This window comes from Mustela lutreola, chromosome 9 (genome assembly GCF_030435805.1).
Source record: "Mustela lutreola isolate mMusLut2 chromosome 9, mMusLut2.pri, whole genome shotgun sequence".
In the NCBI taxonomy this organism is placed as follows: domain Eukaryota; kingdom Metazoa; phylum Chordata; class Mammalia; order Carnivora; family Mustelidae; genus Mustela; species Mustela lutreola.
The window spans coordinates 28,822,413-28,849,035 of record NC_081298.1 but is presented as its reverse complement, the minus strand read 5'-3'; the positions used below and the strand labels follow the sequence as shown (position 1 = coordinate 28,849,035).

General features: G+C 46.3%; 1 protein-coding gene across 4 annotated transcripts; it reads left to right on the top strand.

Moving 5' to 3' along the window:
- Positions 1-6,180: 6,180 nt before the first annotated feature.
- On the top strand, positions 6,181-24,994 carry ZNF343 (zinc finger protein 343). Of its 4 annotated transcripts, XR_009344625.1 has the most exons (6): positions 11,345-12,672; positions 14,423-14,657; positions 14,822-14,880; positions 16,255-16,312; positions 19,530-19,656; positions 23,936-24,994. XR_009344625.1 is itself a non-coding variant. In XM_059133759.1 (5 exons), the coding sequence occupies exons 2-5, from the start codon at positions 14,627-14,629 to the stop codon at positions 24,253-24,255; spliced, it is 537 nt and encodes a 178-aa protein (XP_058989742.1). In that variant the 5' UTR covers positions 6,181-6,228; positions 14,423-14,626; the 3' UTR covers positions 24,256-24,994. The 4 variants fall into 4 exon arrangements, 3 of the variants coding, with proteins under 3 accessions (XP_058989742.1, XP_058989743.1, XP_058989741.1); XM_059133759.1 differs by lacking the exons at positions 11,345-12,672; positions 16,255-16,312 and adding an exon at positions 6,181-6,228; XM_059133760.1 differs by lacking the exon at positions 16,255-16,312 and having other exon boundaries at positions 11,352-12,672; positions 23,939-24,994.
- The last annotated feature ends 1,629 nt before the right edge of the window (positions 24,995-26,623 follow it).

Here is a 26,623-nt window from a genome sequence, read left to right as displayed (position 1 = left end):
GCGCTGTCGAGCCAGCGGCGGAGCCGGGTGGGGTCTCACGTCGCCCTGCACCTGGGGCTTCCAGCCAATCCGGCCCCTCTACCACCCGCTCGCCCCCGAAGTGAGAACTGGGAGAGGAAGCTGTTGGCCTGCCTGGGTCCAGGCTGGTCCGTCGGGCGCCCCCTGTCGGCAAAGCCGAGACTTGGCTGTTGCGCAGACCTCAGGGTTCAGGGGCCGAGGCTCGCGGCGGGGACAGACCTGCTGCCAGGACCAGAACCAGGCTCCAGAAGGGGCCTGGAGAGACCCATCGAGCTGCAGCACGGGTAGATACTAACCGGCATGTGTGAAAACAGCCTCAAAATCACACAATTGTTTGCCAAGATCAGCATTTCTTGTTAGGACAACTTTAGATGATTCTGAGCAGTATAATTTAAAAGAGGCTCAGATCTTTGATCTCAAAAGTAGCTTTTTATTTTTATTTATTTTAAAGTTTTTATTAAGTAATCTCTACAGCCAATATGGAGCTTGAACTCATGACCCTGAGATAAAAAGTCGCATGCTTTTCTGAATGAACCAGCCAGGAGCCGCCCCCCACCCAGTTTTTTTTTTTTTTTTTTTTTTTTTTTTAATTCTTAACATTAGAATTTCTCAAGGTAAGAGAATAGTTGGCATTAATAGAGATTGAAATTAATATTGGCTGCTGTAGTCAGTGATTATTTATTTCAGCTGATGATTTCTGGGCTAGATTACTAGGTTATTTCCAAAGAAATCCAGTTTCCCAAATATATTTTCCTTAGAATTCATAAGAAAACAAAAGGAAGAACCCAGAACAGTAACAAGCTAGGTGGATGATTAAAATCAACTTTCTAGGGGCACCTGGGTGGCTCAGTCGGTTAAGTGTCTGGCTTTTTTTTTTTTTTTTTTTTTGGTAGTTGTTTATTTATTTATTTGACACAGAGAGAGACACAGTGAGAGAGAGAACACAAGTAAGGGGAGTTGGAGGCAGAAGAAGGCTCCCTATGGAGCAGCCAGCTCATTGTGGGGCTCAAGGCTTGAGGGAGAAGGAGAGGGAGAGAAAGCCGAAGGTAGATGCTTAATGACTGAGGCACCCAGGTGCCCCAGTGTCTGACTTTTGATCTCAGTTCAAGTCTTGATCTCAAGGTAGTGAGTTCAAGCCCCACGCTGGGCTCCACGTTGGGAGTGGAACCTACTTTAAAAAAAATAAAAAAATAAATAAAAATAAATAAAATCAACATTTTACTATGGCTTTGGTTGTGACATAAGAACACAGAACAGGGGGAGCCTGGGTGGCTCAGTGGGTTAAGCCTCTGCCTTCAGCTCAGGTCATGATCTCAGGGTTCTGGGATCGAGTCCCACATCGGGCTCTCTGCTCAGCAGGGAGCCTGCTTCTTCCTCTCTCTCTCTCTGCCTGCCTCTCTGCCTATTTGTGATCTCTGTCTGTCAAATAAATAAAAAAAATTTTAAAAATATTAAAAAAAAAAAAGAACACAGAACAGGCTTTCGCTGGGAAGCTGGAATTCTGATGCAGACTGGCAGAACTACGTTTTGTTTTTGTGGTAAAAGTCACTTCTTGGGACGCCTGGGTGGCTCAGCCAGTTGAGCGGCTGCCTTTGGCTCCGGTCATGATCCTGGGGTCCTGAGACAGAGTTCCGCTTCGGGCTCCGTGCATGGTGGGAGGCTGCTTCTCCCTCTGCCTGCCACTCCCCCTGCTTATGCTTTCTCTCTCTAATTAAAAAAAAAAAAAAAAAGTCACTTCTTACCGTGAGTTAGAGCAAACATAAAGGTAATTAAGCAGTTAATGTTAAAATTAAGACTAAACTATATTGACTTCTTATCAGGAGCTAGAGCACATTAGCTCAGAAAGGCACATTAGCAAATTAGCTCAGAAAGACACATTTCAAATTAAGTATCTTATTGCAAGTCAGAACAAATTAAGATAAATCTAAGTAGTATTCCTAAACCTAACTTCCTATGGGAAATTAGAATACATTGCATCTCTGTGAAATTGGGCTCAAAATCATGCATTTGTGATCAAATGTATGAGCTTTAAAGTGTGGTGTAAAAATTTCTTTATGGGCAGATAAGCTCAGAAACACTGTCACATCAGAAGTTTAGTGCAAATTCGAGCAAATTAAGTAGGTTAAGTAAAAACAGTGTTACATCACACAGTTATATGTAAAGTAAATTAAAAGTAACATGTTGAGTTAGTGAAAATAAAAAGAAACTAAACTATGTGTATAAGCAAGCAATGGGTCTGTAAACAAGCTAAGAATTAGACATTTCCCTCTAAGGAAACATCCAATGGTGACAAAGAGCAAATAAAAATGAGTTAAACCCAATTTAGATAAATCTCAGCAGTATTAGGGAATATGTCATCATTCCTTAATCTATCTTGTTAGGAGTGATTAGAGTAAATAGATTTAATACAAGGCACTTTTGGTGAAATCAGGTTCCAAATCACTCATCATTTCCAATGAAACTCCTTATTGCTCCTTAAAGATAATTCATATGTAAAAGTTAATATTTCTTTTTTTTTAAAAGATTTTATTTATTTGAGAGAGAGAGAGAGAGAGCGCATGCAAGGGGAGAGGGGCAGAGGGAGAAGCTGGCTCCCCAAAGAGCAGAGAGCCTGATGTGGGACTTGATCCTGGGACTCCAGGATCATGACCTGAGCCAAAGGCAGTTGCTTAACCAACTGAGCCACCCAGGTGCCCTGTAAAAGTTAATATTAACATAAGTCCCATTCAAGCATTCTTTTTTTTTTTTTTAAAGATTATTTATTTATATATTTATTTGACAGACACCATAAGTATGTAGAGAGGCAGACAGAGAAAGAGAGAGGAAGAAGCAGGCTCCTGACTGAGCAGAGAGCCCGATGTGGGGCTCGATCCCAGGACCCTGGGATCATGACCTGAGCCGAAAGGCAGAGGCTTTAACCCACTGAGCCATCCAGGCGCCCCCCATTCAAGCATTCTTAAAGGACATTCTTAGAGTAATTTAGAGTGTATCTAAGAGTTTATATGAAATCAAGCTCGAAACCATTTAATAATTTCAAAAAAATCTTTTAAGCTTCATAAGTACTTTGTAAACTTTATGTATGCAGGGGCACCTGGGTGGTTCAGTGGGTTAAGCCTCTGCCTTTGGCTCAGGTCATGATCTCAGGGTCCTGGGATCAAGCCCTGCACTGGGCTCTCTGCTTGGCAGGGAGCCTGCTCCCTGCCCCCCTCCCCCCCCAACCCCCCGCCTGCCTCTATCTCTACTTGTGATCTCTCTCTCTCTGTCAAATAAATAAAGAGAAATTAAAAAAAAAAACTTTATGTGTGCAAACAAGCTCAGAACACATTCATCTCAAAATTTCCTGCTTCTCTCACCTGCTAGGGGGAGCTCTTCAGGTCTAGCATTAAGGCCCCTCTTTTCCCAGACAGAAATGGTTTTGAGTGAGACTACCAGCACCTACATCTCTGCTTCCCCCTCCAGAGACTGAGTCCAAATTTCAGCTCCAGAAGCTAAGCCCCCATCTTCCATTTGTGGGAAGTGAAGTGAAGATTCCACTCCTCACACCAGAGGCCAAGATCCTACTTTTCAGTACAGATGCAAAGACCCCACCACATGTCCTGCTGGTGAGAGTCTGAGTCTCATTTTGGCCTTAGGGGTCACCTGTTACCCCATAGGCTACATTCCACTTCCTGAACCAAAGTGCATTCATATCTAAGGTAACTTCCTATGGTGACTGAGCTAAAATCCAAATGAAAATAAGCAGAATAATTGAAAACAGGCAGAAAGCCATACTTTCAGTTAAGGCTCAAGTTCAGGTCCAGGAACATTTCAAATGAAATTTCTTATTGTGAGTTAGATCGTGTTTAGACCTAGACCCTGACCCTGACTTGCACACTAAACCTGACTCTAACTTTGACCCTGACAATCATTTTCAGTCACAATTTAATGTCCCTATAATCTATGTAAGGGCCTATTTAGCCAGAGCGATTCCATCCGGTTAAACAGTGATTTTGTTGTTTATGCAGTAAAACTTAAACTTACCCTGCCCCCCGTCAGGGAACTTACTTAAAAGCAAGTCCGGGAAACCAGTCCCAGGTAACAAAGCCCAAATACAAGGGTGGATCAAACCAGGTGGAGACATCCAATCAGTGGGGTGTGCATACTGTCTCCCTAGCTATCAAGGAGTGTGGGTCCCGCCTTTTGGGCACCAATTCTGACCAAGGTGATAGGCTAGTTCAAACATCTACTAGGGTAAATTGTAATTCAATTGGCCACCTATGTGTGACCTAGCATGACTGTGCAGCTTTCTCTGTGTGTTACAATCTCATTGATCACCTGTGTGTGGCCAGGCCCAACCACAGAGCCTTTGCTCTATAAAAGTTAGTCTGTAAGGCAGGGAGGGGTCGCCTCTTTGTAAGAGATGGCCCTGGCCGGTCAGTTTGATTCTCAATGCTTGGCTCAAAATAAAGCTTTGCTTGACCTTCGCTTTGTATCAGTCTTGCTCCTTTGATCACACACCCATTATTGGGGGACCTTTCACCTGCAGCCCATTGACAGACACTTGAAGCTGACAGAGTATGATGTTTCTCTCAGAAGCTCCCAACTATATTATTGTTAATACCTTGTTAGAGAGAAAAACAACTTTAACCTGACAGTGGCAAGGCCTCTGGTAACCTGTTGAGTCTTCTTAACATATGAAAATCCTTTCGAAAACCTCCTTTCCTTATCACCTCCCCAACCCCGTAGTATATAATCAACCACCCCTCACAACCCCAAGGCAGCAGCTCATTCTGCCCTGGGATCCTCTCCCTGTGCTTTAATAAACCACCATTTTGCACCAAACACGTCTTAAGAATTCTCACTTGGTCGTTGGCTCCGGACTCCACCCCACCGAACCTCACCTATATTCTAAGACCCCATCACCTGAGACAGTCATAGTGTCACATTCCTCAAGGAAATTAAAACTGCCTTAATGTTACTGCTTTGCTAGAGGCAAAAAGCAACCTTAGGTTTGATGTAGTTTTGGAATATAGGTAAGGTTCAGTGGGGAGGGGTCTGGGGCTGACCACCAAGAGAAAATTCTTGAGATGTCTTTGGTGCAAAATGGTGGTTTTATTAAAGCAAGGGACAGGACCTGCAGGCAGAAAGAGCTGCTGCACGGGGGGTGGGGTGGTTGTGGTGGTGGTGGCTGATTATATACTTGGGAGTTGGGGGAAGTAAGGAAAATGAAGGTTTCAAAAGGATTTTCATATGTTAAAGACTCACAGGATACTGGATGCCTTGCCATTGTCAAGTTAAGGTTGTCTTTCCCTCCAGCAAGGCATTAAGACCGGTGGAAGCTTCCTGGAGGAATGTCACACAGATCCCACCCAGGAGTGGGGTGTTTGGGTGGGCGGAGGGGTGGGGGATGGGAGGGTGGTGTGCAGGGTGTCAGCCTGTGCTTTGTCCTCAGCTTGCCTTCTGCTCCCTCATCAGCTAGACAATATCCAGATCTTCAGGATCCTGAGACTTCCTTTATCTCTACCACCCACCCCCAACTTAAAGTATACAATCACACCTCACAATTTCACAGTGCAGTTCTGCCCACGGTCCTGAACCTTCAATAAAAGGGACGCTTCAATAAAAGCACCTTTTTGCACCGAAAACATCTCCAGAATTCTTTCTTGACATTTCCCTCCTGGCCCACATCACATCACCAAGGACCACAACTGCTGGATCACTTGGTTAGAGAGTATGTTTAGTTTTATAACTGGCAAGCTGTCTTCCAGAGTTGCTGTACCATTTATTACATTTGATGGCACTCACGAGGGTGTTGTGTATGTCATAGAGCCCAAGCCTATTGAATTTAGTTCTGTCACGGGAGGAAAACAAAACTGAAATGCAAAAACTTGGCCCAGAAAGCCAATCCAGAACTGCCTGGGGATGCACGACCTGGCCCTCCCACGGAGATCAGGGTCCAGAAGTTGTGTAGGGAGCTGCCGCAGAGGTTTCTGGGGAGTGTAGTCTTTCCAGAGAAGGGGCAGAGGGAGCCTCGATTTCACACAGAAATCACTACCTGTTTTAAGGGTAGGCTGTCATTACAGTAGGCATTGTCTTAGTAAATGAACACGGCTGAGGAGCGGCTGCAGTGGCTGCTAACGCTAGGCGGTGCTTGCGGGGATTCTGGGAAATGTAGTTCTGACAAGGACCGGCCATGGCCAAGGGCAGGCGGGGCTGGTTCCGCCAGCTGCGGTGAGCGAGGGCTGCCCCGGCCCTTGGCAAGCTCGAGGTCCTTCTAGTAGCGTTAGGAGGGTCAGCAAAGGGCGGGCCTAGGGTCAGGGACCCCCCCTAGACTGCGGCAGGTGGGGAGTGTGGCTGCTGAGGCCGGCGGGTGGGAGGCTGGGACTTCCATGTTGGGAGGAGGGGGCGCATGTTTGGGGCGAGGGAACCGAGGGAACCGAGGGACCCTTAGCCAGCCCGGAATCCCTAAGTTACTGGGGGCTGTGCGGAACTCCCTTTCCCGGCTGGAGCGAATGACTTGGAATTCCGTAACTTTTTATTTCTGAAGGGGGTGGGTATATTCTGGACCAAACGGTTTCCGGATGGGGGCGCCCAAATAAACCTCAGGGTTTATTTGATGGTAGGGATGAGTTCAGCCAGGGTCAAACAGCAAACATCGCCCTGATGGGGGGCTCGGGCCCTGAATGCCCAGTTGTGCTTGGGCGAGGGAACATTTACTTGGGTCTTCATCCCCGGGAGGCTGTGGAAACCCAGGGCTGATCGTGAAGGTCAAGTTTTGGGTTGGTTGCTTTTGGTGGGGCTTACTCCGGACCCATAATCAGGGTGTGTGCGGACCGTCCCAGGCTCCGCTCTGCCTTGATTTTGTTGGGGGTGGGCGGTGAGTCTGATGTGGGTGAAATACACTTAGGAGGTTATGGAGGAGTGTCTGGAGTCCCTTGGGGTTTTTAGGGTGGGGGAGGTTTTGTCATGGGACGGATATCCTCTAGTGATGGTGAACTGCACTGCTGGGGATTGGCATCTAAGCAGTTTTTTTTTTTTTTTTTTTAAAGATTTTTATATTTATTTGACAGAGAGAGCGAGAGAGATCACAAGTAGCCGGAGAGACAGGCAGAGAGAGAGGGGAAGCAGTATCCCTGCTGAGCAGAGAGCCCCATGGGTACTCCATCCCCCAGACTCGATCCACAAATCATGACCTGAGCCAAAGGCAGAGGCTTAACCCACTGAGCCACCCAGCTGCCCCACCTAAGCAGTTTTTTGAACAGGGGTGGGGTGGGGTTTGGGGGGGCAGGTCTGCTTCTCTGGAACCAGTTGTCCTAAGATTTGCTGCTTTGTGGCCAAAATCTTGGATTTGGTTGTAATGAGTGGCGAGTTTGGCTGATTCCCCCTTCCCTTGTGTGTTGGGGGTCAAACCACTGGCTTGAGACTTAATGGGATTAGGTAGGGTGGGGACCTTTGAGGGCTGTTGGCCGCAGATCCAGATCACTTGTGGCATCTGATTGGGTTCTGGTGTCAGGACTTCAGTTTTATTTTATGTTTCTTGCTAAGGATAAATTGTTAACCTGCCGGTAGAATGGTACAATGAACACCTGTGGACCTATCATTACATTAAACATTTATTAATTGGCAGCCAGTCTTGTTTCACAGATATCCCCTCAACACTATGTGTGGATAACACTTGTTACATTCCCACAGGACTAGACCACTACTGACACTACCACTGACCCAGCCGGCTTGGCACTGTACAGCTAGAGTTCAAACCTCGGAACTTTCTAGCTTTGTCAACTTGAGCAAGATTTATAACTGCCTTAGTGTATCCCAAGACCTAGCTTATAGAGTTTTCGAGAGGTAAAATTTGTACGGTGCCTGGAATTGTCTCTGGTGTATAGTAAGAGTTTAGTAATAGTTAACTATTCCTAATAATATTGCAACTTGAGGCCCATAGGCATTAAAAAGGATTAATTCCCTATTTAATAGGAGCATATCTGGGCAAGTGGTGTTCTGATGCCCACACCTGACTTTGTTCCTCGGGAGCTATCTACATTCTTCTCTGCGCAATCTGAGGCTTTCTTTTTCTTTTTCTCTATAGGAAGAGGAGCACCCCTCATTTGAACTTGGGGATTTCTAGCCTGGTATCTGGGGCCCAGGAGACAGTCCTGAAGCTCACACTGTCTCTTTCATCCTTGCCACCCGCTTCTATATCCCTGTTTGCCCAGAGAGGACTGGGTGGAGAAAGAAAAGACTTCTGGGCTCCTGAAAGCCCACCTGCCGGTGCAGACCACTCACCTTTGGCATTGCTGCAGTGCTTTCTGGGCTTCAAACCAGGGGCCTGGTTTTTTTTTTTTTTTGCTTATTCTGACATCTCGTGTCCTGCAGTGTCCCCTCTGAGACTCAGAGGCCTTGCTTGGTTTCCTAGGATTCCAGGACTGATAGAAGGGCAGGGGCCTTTACGGAGAATATTATCCCAGACCAGGTTGCTGCCATCCTTGCCCTAGCAACATTTCTCTGTAAGTTTATTTCTATGCATCTGTGTTCTCAGTGCTTGCTTTTTTTTTTTTTTTTTTTTTTTTTTTTTTTAAAGATTTTTATTTATTTATTTGACAGAGAGAAATCACAAGTAGATGGAGAGGCAGACAGAGAGAGAGAGGGAAGCAGGCTCTCCGCTGAGCAGAGAGCCCGATGCGGGACTCGATCCCAGGACTCTGAGATCATGACCTGAGCCGAAGGCAGCGGCTTAACCCACTGAGCCACCCAGGCGCCCGCTTTTTTTTTTTTTTTTAAGAGTATCTGCTTAGCTGAGATCCTTTAAGATTTCTTTTTTTTTTTTTTAAGATTTTATTTATTTATTTGACAGAGAGAGACACACACCAAGAGAGGGACCATAAGCAAGGGGAGTGGGAGAGGGAGCAGCAGGCTTCCCACTGAGTGGGGAACCTGATGTGAGACGTTATCCCAGGATCCTGAGATCACCACCTCAGCCAAAAGCAGACGCCTAACGACTGAGCCACTCAGATGCCCGCTCCCTTTTCTAAAGATTTCATTTATTATTTGACAGAGAGAGAGAGAGAAAGCGAAAGAGGGAACACAAACCAGGGGAGAGGGAGAAGCAGGCTTCCTGCTGAGCAGGGAGTTTGACCTGGGGCTCAATCCTAGGACCCTGGGATCATGACCTGAGCTGAAGGCAGATGCCCAACAACTGAGCCACCCAGGCGCCCCTGGAAATGCTTTTCAAATGTAAGTTTCCAGGAGCACCTGGGTGCCTCAGTTGGTTAAGCTTATCTGACTCTTTTTTTTTTTTTAAATTTTATTTATTAGGCAGAGAGACACAGAGAGAGAAGGAACACAAGCAGGGGAAGTGGGAGAGGGAGAAGCATAAGCAGTCTTCCCACTGAGCAGGGAGCCCAATGTGGAGTTCGATTCCAGGACTCCGGGATCATGACCTGAGCCGAAATCAGATGCTTAACCGACTAAGCCACCCAGGCACCCCAACTTATGTGACTCTTGATTTTGGCTTAGATCATGATCTCTAGGGACTTAAGATCGAGCCCCAAATTAGGCTGCATGCTTAGTGTGGCATCTGCTTGAGATTCTCTCTTTTCCTCTGCCTTTCCCCCAACTTGTGTCCGCATGTGCTCTCTCCCTCTCTCTCTCTCAGATAATTAAATAAAATCCTTAAAAAAAATAAATGTAAGTTTCCAGTTGTTTCTACCAGTATTTGTAAGCACAGTTGACGTTTTTAGGTTGACCCTTTATATCCTGCCACCTTGCTAAATTTAAATTCATTTATTCAAATTTCTGTTTTGATTTTTTGGATTCTAGGACACATTCATGTCAATATAAATACAGACACGTCTATTTCCCATAGATAATCAGTTTTATTAATTTTCCATGTATCCTTCCAGGATTTTGTTTTTATGAAATCACTCAAAGATTAAACAGATACAATACATGTTTCTGCCACCCCACCTCTTCTAAAGGTGTCTTTGGTTAAACTGAAGTATTTAATCGATAGGTTGTAAGATTTATCCCCCTTCTTCCTTAATGGCTTCTGGATTTTATGTTTTTTTTTCTTTCTTTCTGAAGATCTATCTTTTCCCAAGTTCTGATGTATATTCTCCTGTATGTTACTGAATGTTTATATATTTTTTGTTTCTAATCTTTAGCTCTTACATGCTTGGAATTTATTTTAATGTAAGGTGTGAACTAGGAATGCAACTTCCAATAAGATAGCAGCTTGTCTCAACCCTTTGGGAAGAGGCCATCTTTTCCTGGCTGTGTTGAGATACTGTATCCAGCACTCATTAATCCCCAGATACACATGATCTCTCTCTCTCTTTTTTTTTTTAAGATTTTATTTATGTATTTGACAGACAGAGATAACAAGTAGGGAGAGAGAGAGGAGGAAGCAGGCTCCCTGCTGAGCAGAGAACCGGATGTGGGGCTTGATCCCTGGACCCTGGGATCATGACCTGAGCCAAAGGCAGAGGCCCTAACCCACTGAGCCACCCAGGCGCCCCCCCCCCCTTTTTTGACAGAGGGAGAGAGATCACAAGTAGGCAGAGCAGCAGGCAGAGAGAGAGAGGGGGAAGCAGGCTCCCCACTGAGCAGAGAGACTGGTGTGGGGCTCAATCCCAGGACCCTGAGATCATGACCTGGGTGAAGGCAGAGGCTTAACTCACTGAGCCACCCAGGCGCCCCTGATCTCTCTATTCTGTTCCATTTACTGTCTGTTGCTGCACTAAATCACAGTTTTATTTTTTGTGCCATTATATACTTTCCTTTTTATTAACAACACAGGAAACAAAGCCACACCAAAGAGTGTGGATTAAGAAGGAAGTGAACATCCAGGTCAAAAAGGAGAACTTTGTTGGTTTCCCAGATGTTCCTCCATTTGTTTGATTCCAATGAACGCCTTTGTCTCTCCCTTCCAAAAGTAACCTTTTCCTGAATTTCACTAAGGTCAGTGACCTAAGTATGCATCTTTATAGTTTAGCTTTCTTCTTTTTTTTTTTTTTTTTTTAAGATTTTATTTATTCATTTGACAAAGAGAGACACAGCGAGAGAGGGAGCACAGCAGGGGGAGTGGGAGAGGGAGAAGCAGGCTTCCCACTGAGCAGGGAGCCTAATGAGGGACTTGATCCTGGGATTCTGGGTCGGAATCATGACCCCAGCCGAAGGCAGATGCTTAAGGACTGAGCTACCCAGGCACCCCTAGTTTAGCTTTTTTATCTAAAAAACCTCCCAAAAACCCAATATGATTTTTAAGGGTCTTTTTAAAGTGTCTTTTATTTATTCATTTATTTTAAAGATGTTATTTATTTACTTGACAGAGAGAGGCACAGCAAGAGAAGGAACACAAGCAGGGGGAGTGGGAGAGGGAAAAGCAGGCTTCCCGTTGAGCAGGGTGCCCGATGCAGGGCTCGATCCCAGGACCCTGGGATCATGACTTGAGCTGAAGGCAGACATTTAACCAACTGAGCCACCCAGGTGCCCCCATAGTAGGTCTTCTGATATTAAACTGTCTTGTCCAGTTCCTGGGATAAATTCTACTTGGTGATGGTGATGTATTATTATTTCCTTAAGGTACAGCTGGATTCAGTTTGTTAATGTTTTATTTAGGATTTTTGCACCTAGTTTTAGAAGTAAAATTGACCCCTGATTTTCTTTTTCTGGAGTGCCCTTGCTTACTTTTTGTGTCCTTGATGAATGAGTCAGAAAGAATGCTTTTAATGCTTTGGAGATCTTAATCTTTCTTACACAAAGACTTATTCCTTGAAGTTTTGCTATAATTAGCTGGTTTAATTGTCTGAGGCCATTGCCTTTGGGAGAGGTCTTTTGTCTTTTCGTTTTCTTTTTCAGTTAACAGTTTTTCATTTTCATTATCATTTTTTTTACTTGATTTTAGGCAATTTCTATTCTTCTAGGAAATCACCCATTTCTTCTGGTCTTTTCCGTCTCTCCTCCCTCCCTCCGCCTCTCTCTTACTGAAGGCACTGTCTCCTTTGCCTGCAGCGCTGCTTCTTGCCTGGATGTCCAGACTCCACCTTAGGCTCAGAAGAGCAGCGTTCTGTTCACTACTTTGGATCTCCCACGGTAGAGTCTTGATCTTTTTGTGCTGAGTTACGCTCATCCTGGTCATTATCCCTGCTCGTTCTTCGTACAGGGACCAGGGACCAGGGACCAGCACATGTCCTTTAGTTTTATATCCTGCGCACAGCCACAGATCCTAGCACACTGGGGCTGGGGGAGAATCCTGTTGACCTTGTAGTAGAAAGCCGTGTCATTGGTCATCGGCTATCCTAGCATCCCTCCTGTGTGGCCTCTCCCTCTAAGTATATGGCCCTACGCTGTTGAACTCAGAAGTGACCATGTGACTTGATTTGCTCATGAGCTGTGGTCCCAGGTATCACTTTGGGTCAAATTTGTAAGTATGGTTCTCTGTTTTTTATTTTCCTCTATCCGTCCTCCTGATCATGTTCCAAACAGGCGCTGCTCCTGCTGTGTTGGTCTAGGACTGAAGATGGCTTGGAGCACAGTTGCAGATGACACATGATGGACAGGGATCCGGAAGGAGAAGGAAATTGTTACTTTAAGCTCTGGAGATTGTGGGGGGAGTATTCACCATTGCAGAATAACTTGACCCATCTTGACTGATACAGACCCCTCCTCCCCTTCACTGTGAGTGTCCTATCTTCTTTAAGGTGAACTCTGAACCCTGTGGAAATCTGGTTACTCTTGGCATTTCCATTGAGGCCTTTGTTTGCTGGGCAGAAGTGAAGGGGATGAGTTTTCGAATGAGAATTCTGGATTCTAGGTTTGGCTTTAACACTTCATAGCTACAGTCTTAAGGATACATCAACTGACCTCTTAGTGCCTTAGTTTCCCTCTTTGTGGAGATAGAAAAAATAGCAGTGTCTACCCCTTGGCTGTGTTGTGATGATTTACAAACTCTGGATAGTACTTGTTTTATAGGCATTAGTATTAATAGGAACAGAGATTTTTCTTAAAAGATTTTATTTATTTATTTGACAGATAGAGATCACAAGTAGGCAGAGAGGCAGGGGGTGGGGAAGCAGGCTCCCTGCTGAGCTGAGAGCCCAATGTAAGGCTCGATCCCAGGACCCTGGGATCATGACCCGAGCTGAAGGCAGAGGCTTAACCCACTAAGACGCCCAGGGGACCCAGGAACAGATTTATAGAGATTTACTAGCTTAGGCCAATTTGTCGTGCAGTAACATGTGACCCCCCCCCCAGATCTCAGTGGCCCCCACAGCAATCTAACTTTAACCCCAGTCTTATTCCTCCTCCGTTGTCGGTTGCTTTGTAGCTCCGCACTGTGACTTTTTACATTAGAACCTGATCCCTTCTAGGGGACATGCTTCTCTCAGAACACGAGAGTTGGTGGAATCATACGTTGCTCAGAAGTGGCACTGTCCCTTCCAGTCATACCCCATCACCCAAGGCAAGTCACAAGACCAAACCTGATTCAGGGGCAGGGAAGTATAGGCTTTTTATAGAGAAATAAATAATTGTGAACCGTGGTAAAATCTACCACAAAGGCCTCTTGCATCCTAGCCATTAGGATTAGGAAAATGACTGAGATGTTATTTCTTACCGGAAGCTCTTAATCTAGTAAAAATGGTCAAATAAAGAGAAAAATTGCAAACTAGTGTGAGTAAGGTGGGATGCCCAGGTTGGACAGAACAGGAGTGACCTGCCTGTGGAGTTAGGGGATGAATCACAAGGGCTCCTTGGGGTAAACTAGCCCCCCAAGGACTAGTAGTCCTTGGGGATGATATCCTGGACAGGGTATCTGAGGTACTTCTGAAGGTGGTTGAGCTCCAAGGCCACCTGCCTCCTTTGGAGCCACATGGGTGAAGGACTCTTACTTGGGTTCATCTAGAGACGCCAGTGCACAGTTCTGGCAAGGCCAGGTGGGTAGGAAGGTGGGGGTTACCTTCACAGAGTCATCCTGAGGCCTGGAGTCTGACCTAGGGGAAGGGCTCCACTGAGACCCCGAGTCCTCAGAGGACAGGGACACAAGATGGAATGCTGGGGCCTAGGGCCAGAGGAGTCAGAATGCTAGCTTGGTCTGGAAGGAGACATTCTGGGCCTCTTTCTCCACAGGAATTACGCCGTTTCTTCCCTCTGACTCTGACTCCATGTAGTGGAGACTGATACGACACATGGATTGAGTCTGAGGGTGAGGATCGAAGGAATTGCACATCGCATCAGATAAGGAAATGAGGCAGGGGACAGCCTTGGAGGGTATACAGGCTGGAAAGGGATGAAGGGAAGAAATCCAAGGAGGCCCTGGAGCCCGAGGCTCCATGTTGAACGAGGAGATGTGAGAGGAGGCAGAGGAGGCCTGGGCTCAGGGCCCACAGTAAAGCTCCCGGCAACACTCAGTGGTCTCTCTGTCACACAGGTCCTGGTTTGGAAGCAAGATGGGCTTTCATAAGGCTCCAAGAAGTACCCCTGGGCAGCAGAAGTTGATCTTGAGAGGAAGTAACTTCTACCTGGCCCCTCTAGCTGAATTTCACAGCAGGCACTAGGCTGACTCTGTCCTGCCCGCTGAGAGCCAGGCCGGGGACAGGTTTTGCCTCTGGAAGACAGGGAAGACACAGAGACCATGAAGGAACGGACTCAAAATCACCCGGCAGGTGGGAGTTGGTGGGTCTGGGGAGGCACCGGGGGTTCAGCCAGAATGTTTCGGTGAGCACAGCTGTGCCCAGAGGCTCCTTTGTCCCTGCCAGGCCTAGAGGAGGAGCTGCTCTGTGAGCAGCATGGGCGGCCCGGCCCCTCAGAGTTGCTCCTTTTCACCCAGGTTTGCCTTCTGGCTCTACTGACTGGCTTCAGGGAAAAGAGGGCAAGGCCCAAATGCTGGTGAGTTGGGTTCCTTTTACTTTTTTTTTTTTTTTTTTGCCTGAAATGCTGGCTTGTTTCCCAGAGAATAAGCATATATTCTCTTTCTTGAAAAGGGGAAAGACAGCCGTTCCCGTCTGTGTCAGACACTGTCTTAGTCATTTGTGTGTTTGATTTTCTTTGTTGAAAAATATACCCCGGGAGCACCTGGGTGGCTCAGTGGGTTAAGCCTCTGCCTTCGGCTCAGGCCATGATCTCAGGGTCCTGGGATCATGCCCCACGTTGGGCTCTCTGCTCAGTGGGGAGCCTGCTTCCCTCCCTCTCTCTGCCTGCCTCTCTGCGAACCTGTGATCTCTGTCTGTCAAATAAATAAATAAAATCTTTAAAAAAGAAAGAAAAATATACCCAAGATTAATATTAAGAGTAACTTTTTAAAAAATTAATTTTATTTATTTGCCAGGGGAGTGGGGCACAAGCAGGGAGAGCGACAGGCAAAGGGAGAAGCAGGCTCCTCGCTGAGCAGGGAGCCTCACGTGGGGCTTGATCCCAGGACTCCATGACTTGAGCTGGAGGCAGACATTTAACCGACTGAATCACCCAGGCACCCCGTATATTTAAGTCTCTTATGGTTTATTTCCCTCTCTCCTCCCCCGCTCCCCATCCCCGGGTTCATCTGATTTGTTCAGATTCCACAGGAGTAAAATCATAAGGTGTTTGTCTTTCTCTGATTTCCTTATTTCACTCAGCGTAATACTCCCTAGTTCCATCCATGTCATTGCAAATGGCAAGATTTCATTCTTTTTGATGGGTGCGTAATAGTCCGCCATTTATCTACACATCACATCTTCTTTATCCATTCATATATCACTGGAATTTTGGAACATGTAGAGAAGTAGCGAGCAGAGTAAATAATAGGCCCTCAGATCCCATTATCCAGCTTCAAGAATCACCTATAATGGCCAGTCTTATGTCGTTTCTACGCCTCACTTTCCTCCATGGATTATTTTAGACAAGTCTCAGACACAGTAACATTTTCTCCATAATTCCTGACAAGAGCTGGAAGAGTGTGGTGATGGTGGTCATGCTCTTTGTTTCAGAAGGAGGAGGTCTGGCCCAGCGGAGTGTGTGATCTGTGCACAGCCACACTTGTCTTCCGCATCGTGGAGCCGGCAGTTAGACTCGGCTCTCTCTGCCTCTCCAGCTCCTGCACCTTCTAATGTACTGAATAGCCTTCTTGCTCTTACATAAATCTCCATCTGAAAATGTGGGAGCATATTTTCTGACCCTTGGGACTGGGTCTGTATCATTTGAGGAATTTCTCCTACAGAATGGTTTCCCTAGAAATAGCGTCCCATCCCCCAATCCAAACTTCCAGCCTGTGATCTTCTCTTCCAGAAATGTAATGTATTCTTTCACGAGGATGGGGATGAGATTCTGCTGGCCCAACCAACAGGTAGGTAAATCCACCATTCTTGTTCTCGAGCCTCTGAGGTCTCTGGAAAAACGTGCGAAGACCAGCAATGATGGCTGTAACAGTAATTTTTATGGTCGTGGTTGGAATGGCTGCATGATGGTCAGCAAAGGTGTTGGCCAGGTGCTGGCCTAAGGCTTTCAGACCAGGCTCCAGCCCCCGGTAGTGGACTGAGAAATTCCTAGGACACAGAAGCGTTTCTGGAGTGGCGGTGTGAGGCACTTGGTGGACCTTCTCCCCAGCAAAACATCCAAAATGACAAAAAGCACAACTATGTAAAGTCTGGAAATTGTCCTAAGGATGTACAGCAAGCAGAGAAACATTTATTCAAGAAAGTCTGAATCTCAGTAAGAAAAGCAAGTGTGTGTGACATTTGTCCCATGGCCTGTTCCCTCCTGTACTCCGATGGGTGCAGCCAAAATGGTGGGCTCTCTCGCCCCTGTTCTCAGTCTGGGACCTCACATATCCCCCGCAGGGGCAGGCCACCCACAGTTCTCAGTGCTACAGGCAAGTGTGGGCAAGTGGTCTGGGGTCTTCTTCCTCCACTGGCCCCTTGTTGTAGGGTAGAAGCTCTGTCCTGGGCACAGGAGGTCAAGAATCAGGAGAGCTTCTTGCCTTTTCTGCAATTTGCTCCTAAGGCAGGGATCCTGGGCCAGGAGGGCAAAGCTGAGGAGAAAAAACAAAAACAAAAACGGGCTGTTGGGTGCCCAGGGGGAGAGGCAGGCCTAAGAACTGAGCACCCCTGGTGCTTCCTCAGAGGCTTGGCTCTGTTTGCAACAGAGCAGAGGGAAGTTGAAGCCTCAGCCTTGGAAAATGATGGAGATTTCGGTGGTGAGCAGTCAGGAGGAAGCTGGCTGTCCATGAGACCAACTGGCTACATTCTTTCTTTCTCTTCTTTTATTTTAGATTTTTAAAGAGATTATTTATTTATTTATTTGACAGAGAAAAACATAGCAAGAAGGGGAACACAAATAGGGAGAGTGGGAGAGGGAGAAGCAGGCTTCCCGCTGAGCAGGGAGCCCAACTCGGGGCTCGATCCCAGAGCCCTGGGATCATGACCTGAGCTGAAGACAGGTGCGTAGCTGTGACGAGCCACCCGGGCACCCCGCCTAGTATTGACAGTTAAAATACAATTGCATTTGAGGGGTCCTGGGCAAACGTGTGATCACAAAGCACCACTGCTTGGGTGGAAGAAGTCACTTCATGGAGACTTGAAACGTGGAGTCTTTGCCCCGTTCTGAGTTTCAGGAGGGAGACACATTGCAAACCCCTCATTGCTCTTATTGCTTCCATCTGTAATGTCTGCAGTAAGTGGTGACACGCTGTGTGTGGCCTCCAACATTACTGTCCCTGTCAGGCCCTATGTCAGGAGCATTCAGAGGGAAGAACATTCTGGTTAAATGTGTCTCCTGTATTTTCAAGTTAAGTACCTCTGAATTTCTTGTTACAAAAATCTAAATTGTGGACACTTAGTTCATGGAGTATTTTTAAGTACGTAGATCCCATCCTTTTCCCCTTTTGCCCTTTGACCTGCTGCCACTATTCTCGAGATCGGGCGTGTAAGCTAAAAAGTGCCCTCATCATGCACCACGGCTCGTGGGCAGACATTGCAAATCGTAAGCAGTTTTCTGGGAAAGAAGCACTTTAAATATTAGGAAAGCATGAACTCTCACCTGACCAGGCTAGGGCATTTTTGTTTATTTTAAATTTGACTGAGGTGTCATAGTCCTATAACAAAACGTGTAGTTAAAACATGTACTGAGACTCTCCGAAGTGAGCACGGCCATGTAACCAGAGCCCAGATCAAGAGACAGACACTCAAAAGAGAGCATTTCACTCGTGTAAACCTTCCAGTCTTCCAGAGAGTCTCCCCCGCAGATAACTCGCTCCTGACTTCTAATATTGAAGATTACTTTTCCTACTTCCTGTTTTTTAAATGAATGTCATCACGCAGTCTGTCCCCTTTTGAGTTTGGCTTCTTGTGATCAACATTATATCTGGGATTCATTTACGGTAGTATTTGTACTTCATTTTTCATCATGGTTTGTTTGGATATGGAAAGGCCCCCACATTGCCAAGAAATTCTTGAAGAAGAACAAAGCTGGAGAAATTGATCAGATACCAAGACCTCTCGTGATGCCGTGGTCATTAACGCAGTGGGGTGGGGTATAAGGACAGACAGGTGGACCAGTGGAGCAGAACAGAGTCCAGAAATAGACCACATGGAGACGGTGGCCTTAGTGATAGCAAAGGGGACTGCGGTGTGTTGAGGGAAGGTAGACTTCAGAAGAAGTGACGTCACTGGTTACTGGTCACGATGCGCACCTGTCACTTACACAGTGATCGGCGGACTGGAGAGCTAGCGGCAGAGGCTGCTTGAGGCACTTATTCGCCGTTAATACACCGCAGTAACTGACATTTGAACCATTTTGGTCAGGGATTGATGTTATTTAACTAAACCATGGCAACTGAGAGTTGTGCAAGGAGTGCTGGTGCTTAAAAGGAGTGAATTTTCTAAAGCAGTGAATTTTAAAGTATACCTTGATAGAGTGTCAGACTTTAAAAGCAGAGCAGATTATCTGTAAATGGCCCTGCCATTCCCCTGCCAACGGTTTTGCACACATGACATGTTGCTTTATCTGACAAGTGAAGCGTTCGGGGCTTTATTTTAAAATCCCAGGCAGAGAGATTTAGTAAGCTGCCTCCTCCACAAGTGCTCAGTGTGGACCCTGTCTTTTCTCTGCAGTTGAAGACTGTTTCATTTTCTCCTCTGAATCTCCACCAGCCCCTGATGCCCAGCACAAGCCCCGTGTATGTGTGCTTCTCTCCTCTGTGCAGCGCCCCTTCTGTGCTTCCATCTCAGAATTCCTCCAGAACGCATCCTCAAGGTCACTTTCCTGAGCATTGCTTGAGGTCTGCTGATGGAGTCGCAGATTATTTCTCCAGTGAAATCCCAAGTGTCTGAGGGCCAGGAATGGATTTTATGCGTCAGCTGTGTGCCCCTCAGATTTTAACACAAAACCTGGGGATGGGGGGACCAAGGAACCTGACATAGAGAACTGTGTACTCTGAAAAGAATGAGTTCAACTTCTCACATGTCCAGGCTCTCCAGGGTCACAGGAAATGCTCCTCACACTGGGAACATGGACAGTGGCTTTGCTGTGTGGTAACTGTGGTAACTTACCGCTTGTTTTTATAGGTACTGGTTACATTCGGGGGTGTGGCTGTGGTCTTCACGGATGCTGAATGGAAGAGACTGAGCTCTGAGCAGAGGAGCGTCTACAAAGAAGTGATGCTGGAGAATTACGAGAGCCTGCTCTCATTGGGTGAGGGTGTGTTCTTTCCTTCATTCATTCAGTAGAGACTTATTGGCCCCCTACTACATGCCAGAAAGTATGCTAGACGCTTAGCACACATTAGTGAGGCATCCTGTGCGTGGGGTCTTACTTTCTAGGAGGTCAAACAAACCAAAAGCTTCCCATGCAGGGATATCATAACATGGTATGTTAGAAAGTGATAAACTCCACAACGTATAAGATCATAATAAAATAGAGCAGGATGAAGGAGTGTTGAGTGTGAGTGGGTGGCTGGCTGAGTTTTGCAATTGAGGGGTTGAAATCAACGAGGAGGGACCATGTGACCAAAGGTAGAATGCGGTAAGGCAGTCGGAACTCTGGGTATGTGGGGAAAGAGGATTTCAGGTGCAGTGACTTGTTGGTGCTAAGACCTTCTGGAAGGGATGTGCCTGCCAAGCATAAGGAACTGCAAGGTGGCCAGTAAGGCTTGGGGGCACAGTTGGCAAGGGGGAGAGGAGGGAGACAATGCCTTTTGGCGCAGAAGAACCTGTATGGCTTTTGGGTTTCGTAAGTCATTTTTTTGTTGCTGTTTTTTCATTTACTTAAAAGCTAACATTGGTTGCTTAAACCTAGATTGGTAAACTCTTTAAAATGGGATGGTATACTCTTTCAAATGGGACGTTACTCTGGATCAGGAGTTGGCCAGTGTTTTCTCTGAAGGGCCACATAGTAACCGTTTTAGGTTTTGTGTGCTGTATGGTCTCTAACTGCTCTGGGGTGGGCCCTTGGAGTGCTAAATTGCCACAGACAACACGTAAATGAATGAGTGAGGCTGTGTTCCATTAAGACTTGATTTGTGGACCCTGAGTTTTGAATTCCACCATCCTTATTCTTTTGACTTTTTCCCAACTATTTAAAAATTCAAAAACCATTCTGAGGTTGTGGACAGAAACAGAGGGCCCCCTTGTTGTAGGTCAGCGCTGTCCACTAGGAATATCCTATGAGCCAGGTGGGAATTTTAAATGTCCTAGTAACTGCATGCTACAAAGTAAAAATATGTGGATGAAATTAACTTTAATAGCATTTACTTTAACACAGTATGTCAAAAAATCTTATCATTTCAACATGTAATCAATATAGAAAAGTTAATTAGATTTTTTTGGTACTAAGTCTTGAAAATCTGGTGTGTATTTTACACTGAATATGTGAAGAATGAGAGGAAGAAAGGCTGATTTTGGAAGAAAAACACTACGAACTCAATGTGCTCTGAGAGCATGTCTTCATTCAGACTAGCCCACCTTTCAGCTAAACCCTTGTGACCAGTGGCTACCGTATTAAAGCGTGCCCTATTGGATATTCCTAAATTTCTAGATAAATCATGGAGAGAAGAGTCACATTTTTGGAGACATAAACCAGTTCAGGCAGAAGTTTCTTCAGCCATTTCCTTCAAATGGCATAGCTATTTCCCCGATATGAATTAATCACACTTTTGTTGTTCCATTTCTATCTTGTCCCATGTGTTCTGATCTGATTCCATCTATTTTGAGTTCTGTCTAACTAGGGATGGCTTCGTCCATTTCAGTCTGGTTCTGTGTGTTTCGATTTGGCCTTAGCTAGTCAGCCTGACTAGACTTTATTTTTATTTTTCCTTTTCTCTTGCCCTATTATTCTCTTCCTTTATGTTAATGCATTTTATGGGTTCAGAGGAAAATGTTGAAATGACCTGACTTAGATTATTCTCAATACTGAAAGCCTTGATTCCTTTATTTTGCTCAACACATAATATTCTACAGTTCTCCAGCCTGGGCTCTTCTGAGCTTTCTCATATTTCTTTCTCTTTTTGTGGACTCATTTAGCGTCACATATGTCTTTTTTTTTTTTTTTCTGTGTCTATATTCCCACCCTTAAACAGTTTGTGAACTTTAATGATTTTGCCCGTCACATGATAAACCCATTTTTTCTGTCACCTCTGCTTTATATTTCTATTACATTACACAGCACAAGTTAGGTTATATTTCTATTAGGTTAAGACAGTACAAATTGGGATAGAGGCTTATTAGTAACACAATTAAAAATAACCTTAAGTAGGGGCACCTGGGTGGCTCAGTGGGTTAAAGCCTCTGCCTTCAGCTCAGATCATGATCCCAGGGTCCTGGGATTGAGCCCCGCATCGGACTCTGTGCTTGGTGGGGAGCCTGCTCCCCACCCCCCGCCCCCGCCTGCCTCTCCACCTGCTTGTGATCTCTGTCGTCAAATAAATAAATAACATCTTTAAAAAAATTTTTTTTTAAAAAAAGACAGCACAAATTTATTCTCGGACTTGCCAAAAGTTGAGATCATAGCGTTTTTCTTCCAAAATCAGTCTTTTTCTTTTTCTCTCATTCTTCACATATTCATGTTATGATGTCTCTTCTTCATGGGTACTGCTAGACATAAGTGGGCCGATTTCCACTGAAATAATCTTTAAAGCTTTCCTAGGGCTTTTTTTTTTTTTTTAAAGATTTTATTTATTTATTCGACAGAGAAGCAGCAGTAAGAGAGGGAGCTGCAGGGGCAGTAGGAGAGGGGGAGGCAGGCTTCCTGCTGAGCCGGGGAGGAGGGAACCCAATGTGGGGCTACATCCCAGGACCCCAGGATCATGACCCCCACCCCCACCCACACCAGGAAAGGCAGACACTTAATGACTAAGCCACCCAGGCATCCCCTAGGGGGAGTTTTTGAGTTAGCTTAGACTAAGTAATTCTGTGGTAACAAACCATCTCAAACTTTGGTGGCTTGTCATAGCAAATGTTCCTATACCAACTGTTGTCTAAGTTTAGGTGTGGTTCAGCTCTGTCGGTTCTGGCATTCAGACAAAAGGAACAAGCTCATCTGAGTTATGGGGTTCTTAAAAAAGAGGGCAAAGAGCAATGATAGGACCACATGGTGCCTCTTATTCTTTCTTTCTTTCTTTTTTTTTTTTTTTTTAAGATTTTATTTATTTGTGAGAGAGCACAAATGGGGCAGGGGGCAGAGGGAGGAGAAGCAGACTTCCTGCTGAGTGCGGAGCCCAACGTGGGGCTCAATCCCAGGACCCCCGAAATTAGGACCTGAACTGAAGTCAGATGCTTAACTGACTGGGCCACCCAGGTGCCCACATGGTGCCTCTTAAAACTTGTTTGAGGGGCACCTGGGTGGCTCAGTGAGTTAAAGCCTCTGCCTTCGGCTCGGGTCATGATCTCAGAGTCCTGGGATCGAGCCCCTCATTGGGCTCTCTGCTCAGCGGGGATCCTGCTTCCCCCTCTCTCTCTGCCTGCCTCTCTGCCTGCCTCTCTGCATACGTGTGATCTCTGTCTGTCAAATAAATGAATAAAATCTTAAAACACAAAAACTTGTTTGAAAGTAGCACTAACTTTTCAGTTATCATTGGCCAAAGCAAATCCCATAGCCAAGTCTGAGGTCCTCGTGATGGGATTGGTTTGAACATAAGGGGCTGGAATCCTGAAATCATGGACCATGTTTTTCTTGTCTACTGCTGAATCCATAGTGCTTAACAGAGAACCTAGCACTTAGATATTTCTTCTTTAAAAATTTTTAAAATTTAAAATTTTAATTTATTTTTTTAAAATTAACTTATAATGTATTATTTGCTTCAGGGGTACAAGTCTGTGAATCATTAGTCTTACACAATTCACAGCACTCACCATAGTACATACCCTCCCCAATGTCCATCACGCAGCCACCCCATCCCTTCTACCCCTTCCCCTCACTTAGATATTTCTAATAAGTGTTTGTATGTAGATGGGAAACCTGACATTCAGTTTTATTTCACATACAGTCTTTTTAACCACTGATCCATATACCGTTTCCTACGTTTGAAAGCCCTCCAGGCCAAGTGACTTTTTATGTCTATCCACCTTGTTTTGTACTAAGAAAAGACAGGAAGGTGATTTCTGCATAGGTCACAGAGACTGTTACGTCCACGTAGAACTGAGCTGTGGACAGTATGTATGGCTGTGACTGTCGATGGCTTCGGTTGTTTAGGAGAAAGGGAAGACTAAGATCAGTGAAGCTGTTTACAGCACACCGTGCTTGCTGGAAAGGTTCCTGTCTCCCATGTAGAAGATGGTTTGGTTACGGGTTTTGTGGGTTGCAGAAGATGGAATGTGCAGAAATGAATGTAAAGGAATTATTGGTGAGGAACAAATTGTGTTGTACATGTATTGTTAGTTATAGATGTGGCATGAAGACCCTCTGTCTTAGGACAAGGCAGAGCTGCCCAGCGGCCCCACATAGGGCTTCTCTATCTGAAAAATATCTCTCTCTCCAGCAGAACCAAAGCCAGAAATCTGTCCCTGTGCCTCCTGCCTTCTGGCCTTCTTCTGTCAGCAAGTCCTTAGCCAACATGTGCTTCAGATCGTCTTGGGCTTAAATGTAGAGAATCTTTTCCATCCAAGGGATTCTGGCCCCAGGCATTGGGAGTGGCAGTATTCGCTCAGAGCTGCTGGTTTGGAAACACAGAAGGTCATCAGAGTGAAAGTGGTTCCTGGCCCCTATGTGTGGGGACAGAGGAGACAGAGACCTCAGGAGCATTCCCCAGCCTACCCCGAGCATAGTCAGCAAGAGCTAGAGAAGGCCCCATGGTGGTAGAGACAGAGCCTAGCTCAGCCCAAAGGCTAAACCCTGTGCAAACAGACAGGGGAAGGAGAGACGCCTCAAGACCCAGGGTACTCAGTGGTACAGAACCTGAACCAGACGATCGCCTGAAATCAGACTTTGTTACAAAGCAGATGACCCACTTGCAGGAGAAACCCTCCCACTTGCGGGAGTGCGGGTAAGGCTTTAAAGTGGATTCAACCCTCATCAGACACCAGTGGACACACTCAAAGAAGAAGCCTTATGGGCCCAGTTAGTGTGGCCGAGGCTTCAGCCAGATGTCAATCCTCATTAATCATCAGAGGACACACTCAGGAGAAAAGCCATATGTGTGTAAGGAGTGCGGCTGAGGCTTTAGCCAGAAGTCCAACCTCAACAGACACCTGAGAACACATTCAGAAGAGAAGCCTTGTGTGTGCGGGGAGTGTGGGCAGAGCTTTAGAAATAAGTCAGTCTTGATTAGATGTCAGTGGACTCACTCTGTGGAGAAGCCTTATGTCTGCAGCGAGTGTGGGCGAAGCTTCAGGGAGAAGTCATACTTCATCAGACACCAGAGGACACACTGTGGGGAGAAACCCTATGTGTGCGTGGAGTGTGGTCGAGCCTTTGGTGATAAGTCAGCCCTTAGAAAACACCAGAGGACACACTCAGATGAGAAGCCTTACGTTTGTGGGCTTTTGGGGTAAGTCAGACCTCAGCATACACGACAGGATACAATCGAGGGAGAAGCCTTCCTTGTTCCTTAAGCCAGAAACCACTTCTCATTCACTAGAGGACCCACTCCGGGAGAAGTATTATGTTTTCAGGGAGTGTGGGCAGGGCCTTAGCCCTAGGGTAAATCTTCTCATACACCAGAGGATACAGTGAGGTGAGAAGCCTCCGGTGTGCTGGGATCCTGGGCAGGACTTGAGCAATCAGCCAGGCCTCGTCGTGCACGAGAGAGCCAGATGGGGAGAATCCCTATCCATGCGTGGAGTGTGAGTAGACCTTCAGAGACGTGTTGGGCCTTATCGGGCTTCGAGGCACCTTCAGGAGAGGAGCCTCGTCTATGTGGAACGTGGGTGACTCGGTAGCCAGAAGTGCAACTCTCACTGCACAAAAAGGATGCACTTAGGTGGGAGGTGCTGTGTGTGAGGCAGGGACTGTGGGTGGCACGATCTGCGTTTACCGACTCCCTGTGGCAGACTTGGGAGACATGTCTTGGGTTCACAGGAAACTGGTAGACCTCAGGGAGCAGAAAAACAGGCAGGCAGGGGGACCTGAGGTGCGCCCTCAAGGGAGGAGCTGGCTGCTTGCCGGGAGCATGGGCGAGACTCTTGTGCTCAGCCTGCCTTCTCCACACACCATAAGCATAATCCCTATTTGGACACCCCGGGGAGCTCTGCCCATGGAACCCCTTCAGGGCTGGCACCTCGGCCGCTCCATAGGACTGCTACTGGTGGCCTCCCAGACGCCTTCCTCTCTAGGACTTGCAGCCACAGGGAACTGCCTCTTCCCAACAGGTAGCTCCTGGCCAGTGACCCATTAATCTGGGGAGAACAAAACCTCAATGACTGACCCAGCTGGGACAATCCAGAGGGTTGTTCCAATTCCAAAGGTCTCCATCAGACTGAATGACTTCTTGGTTGCAAATGGGTTGCAAGCCAGCTGCTTCCTCAGCCAGGTCCCACCCTCACTCCTGGATAGACCAGTCAAGTCTCCATTTCATTGTATCCGGGGAATCTACTCCGAGACAACTTACATGTGCAGGGGCTGGGAGCAGGGTTTTAGCCATAAGTCACCCCTCAACAAACCCCAGAGTATACAGAATGGAAGCTCCACATGTGCAGGAAGGATGGGAAAACAAGCCTCAGTATCCATCAGGAATGGAGGCTTTAGTGGGATGTGAAGCCTCATCTGGCACCAGAGGACACCCTTAGGGAGGGATCATGGCTGCAGCTTTATCCTGCCATCTTCTTGACAGACTTCAGGGGACAGAGACTTGCTGGCACAGACCACTCTGCCTCATTCACCTCTGAGGGGCCTTCAGAAGTCTTGACGGCAGGGAAGATGGCGCACTCAACTACAGAGACCCCGGTTTTCCCCTTTTTATAACCAGATGGAGTAAAAATGTAGAAGGCTTTAGTTAAGTAATCCAGGAATGCTCTAGTTGTTTTATTTTCATACACCAATTCTTTCCCAGTTTCTCTTTTTCTTTTGTTCTAGTAAACAAAAATTTTTAAAAGATTTTATTTATTTGACATAGACAGACATGGCAAGAGAGGGAACACAAGCATGGGGAGTGGGAGAGGGAGAAGCAGGCTTCCTGCTGAGCACAGAGCCCCCTGCGGGCCTCGATCCCAGGACTCTGGGATCATGACCT

Coding starts and splice junctions, on each gene's coding strand:
- ZNF343 (XM_059133759.1), top strand. CDS start 14,627: ATGAAGGAACGGACTCAAAATCACCCGGCAG. Junction 14,658..14,821: donor GACTCAAAATCACCCGGCAG/GTGGGAGTTGGT, acceptor CTTTTCACCCAG/GTTTGCCTTCTGGCTCTACT. Junction 19,657..23,935: donor CGAGAGCCTGCTCTCATTGG/GTGAGGGTGTGT, acceptor CTCTCTCTCCAG/CAGAACCAAAGCCAGAAATC.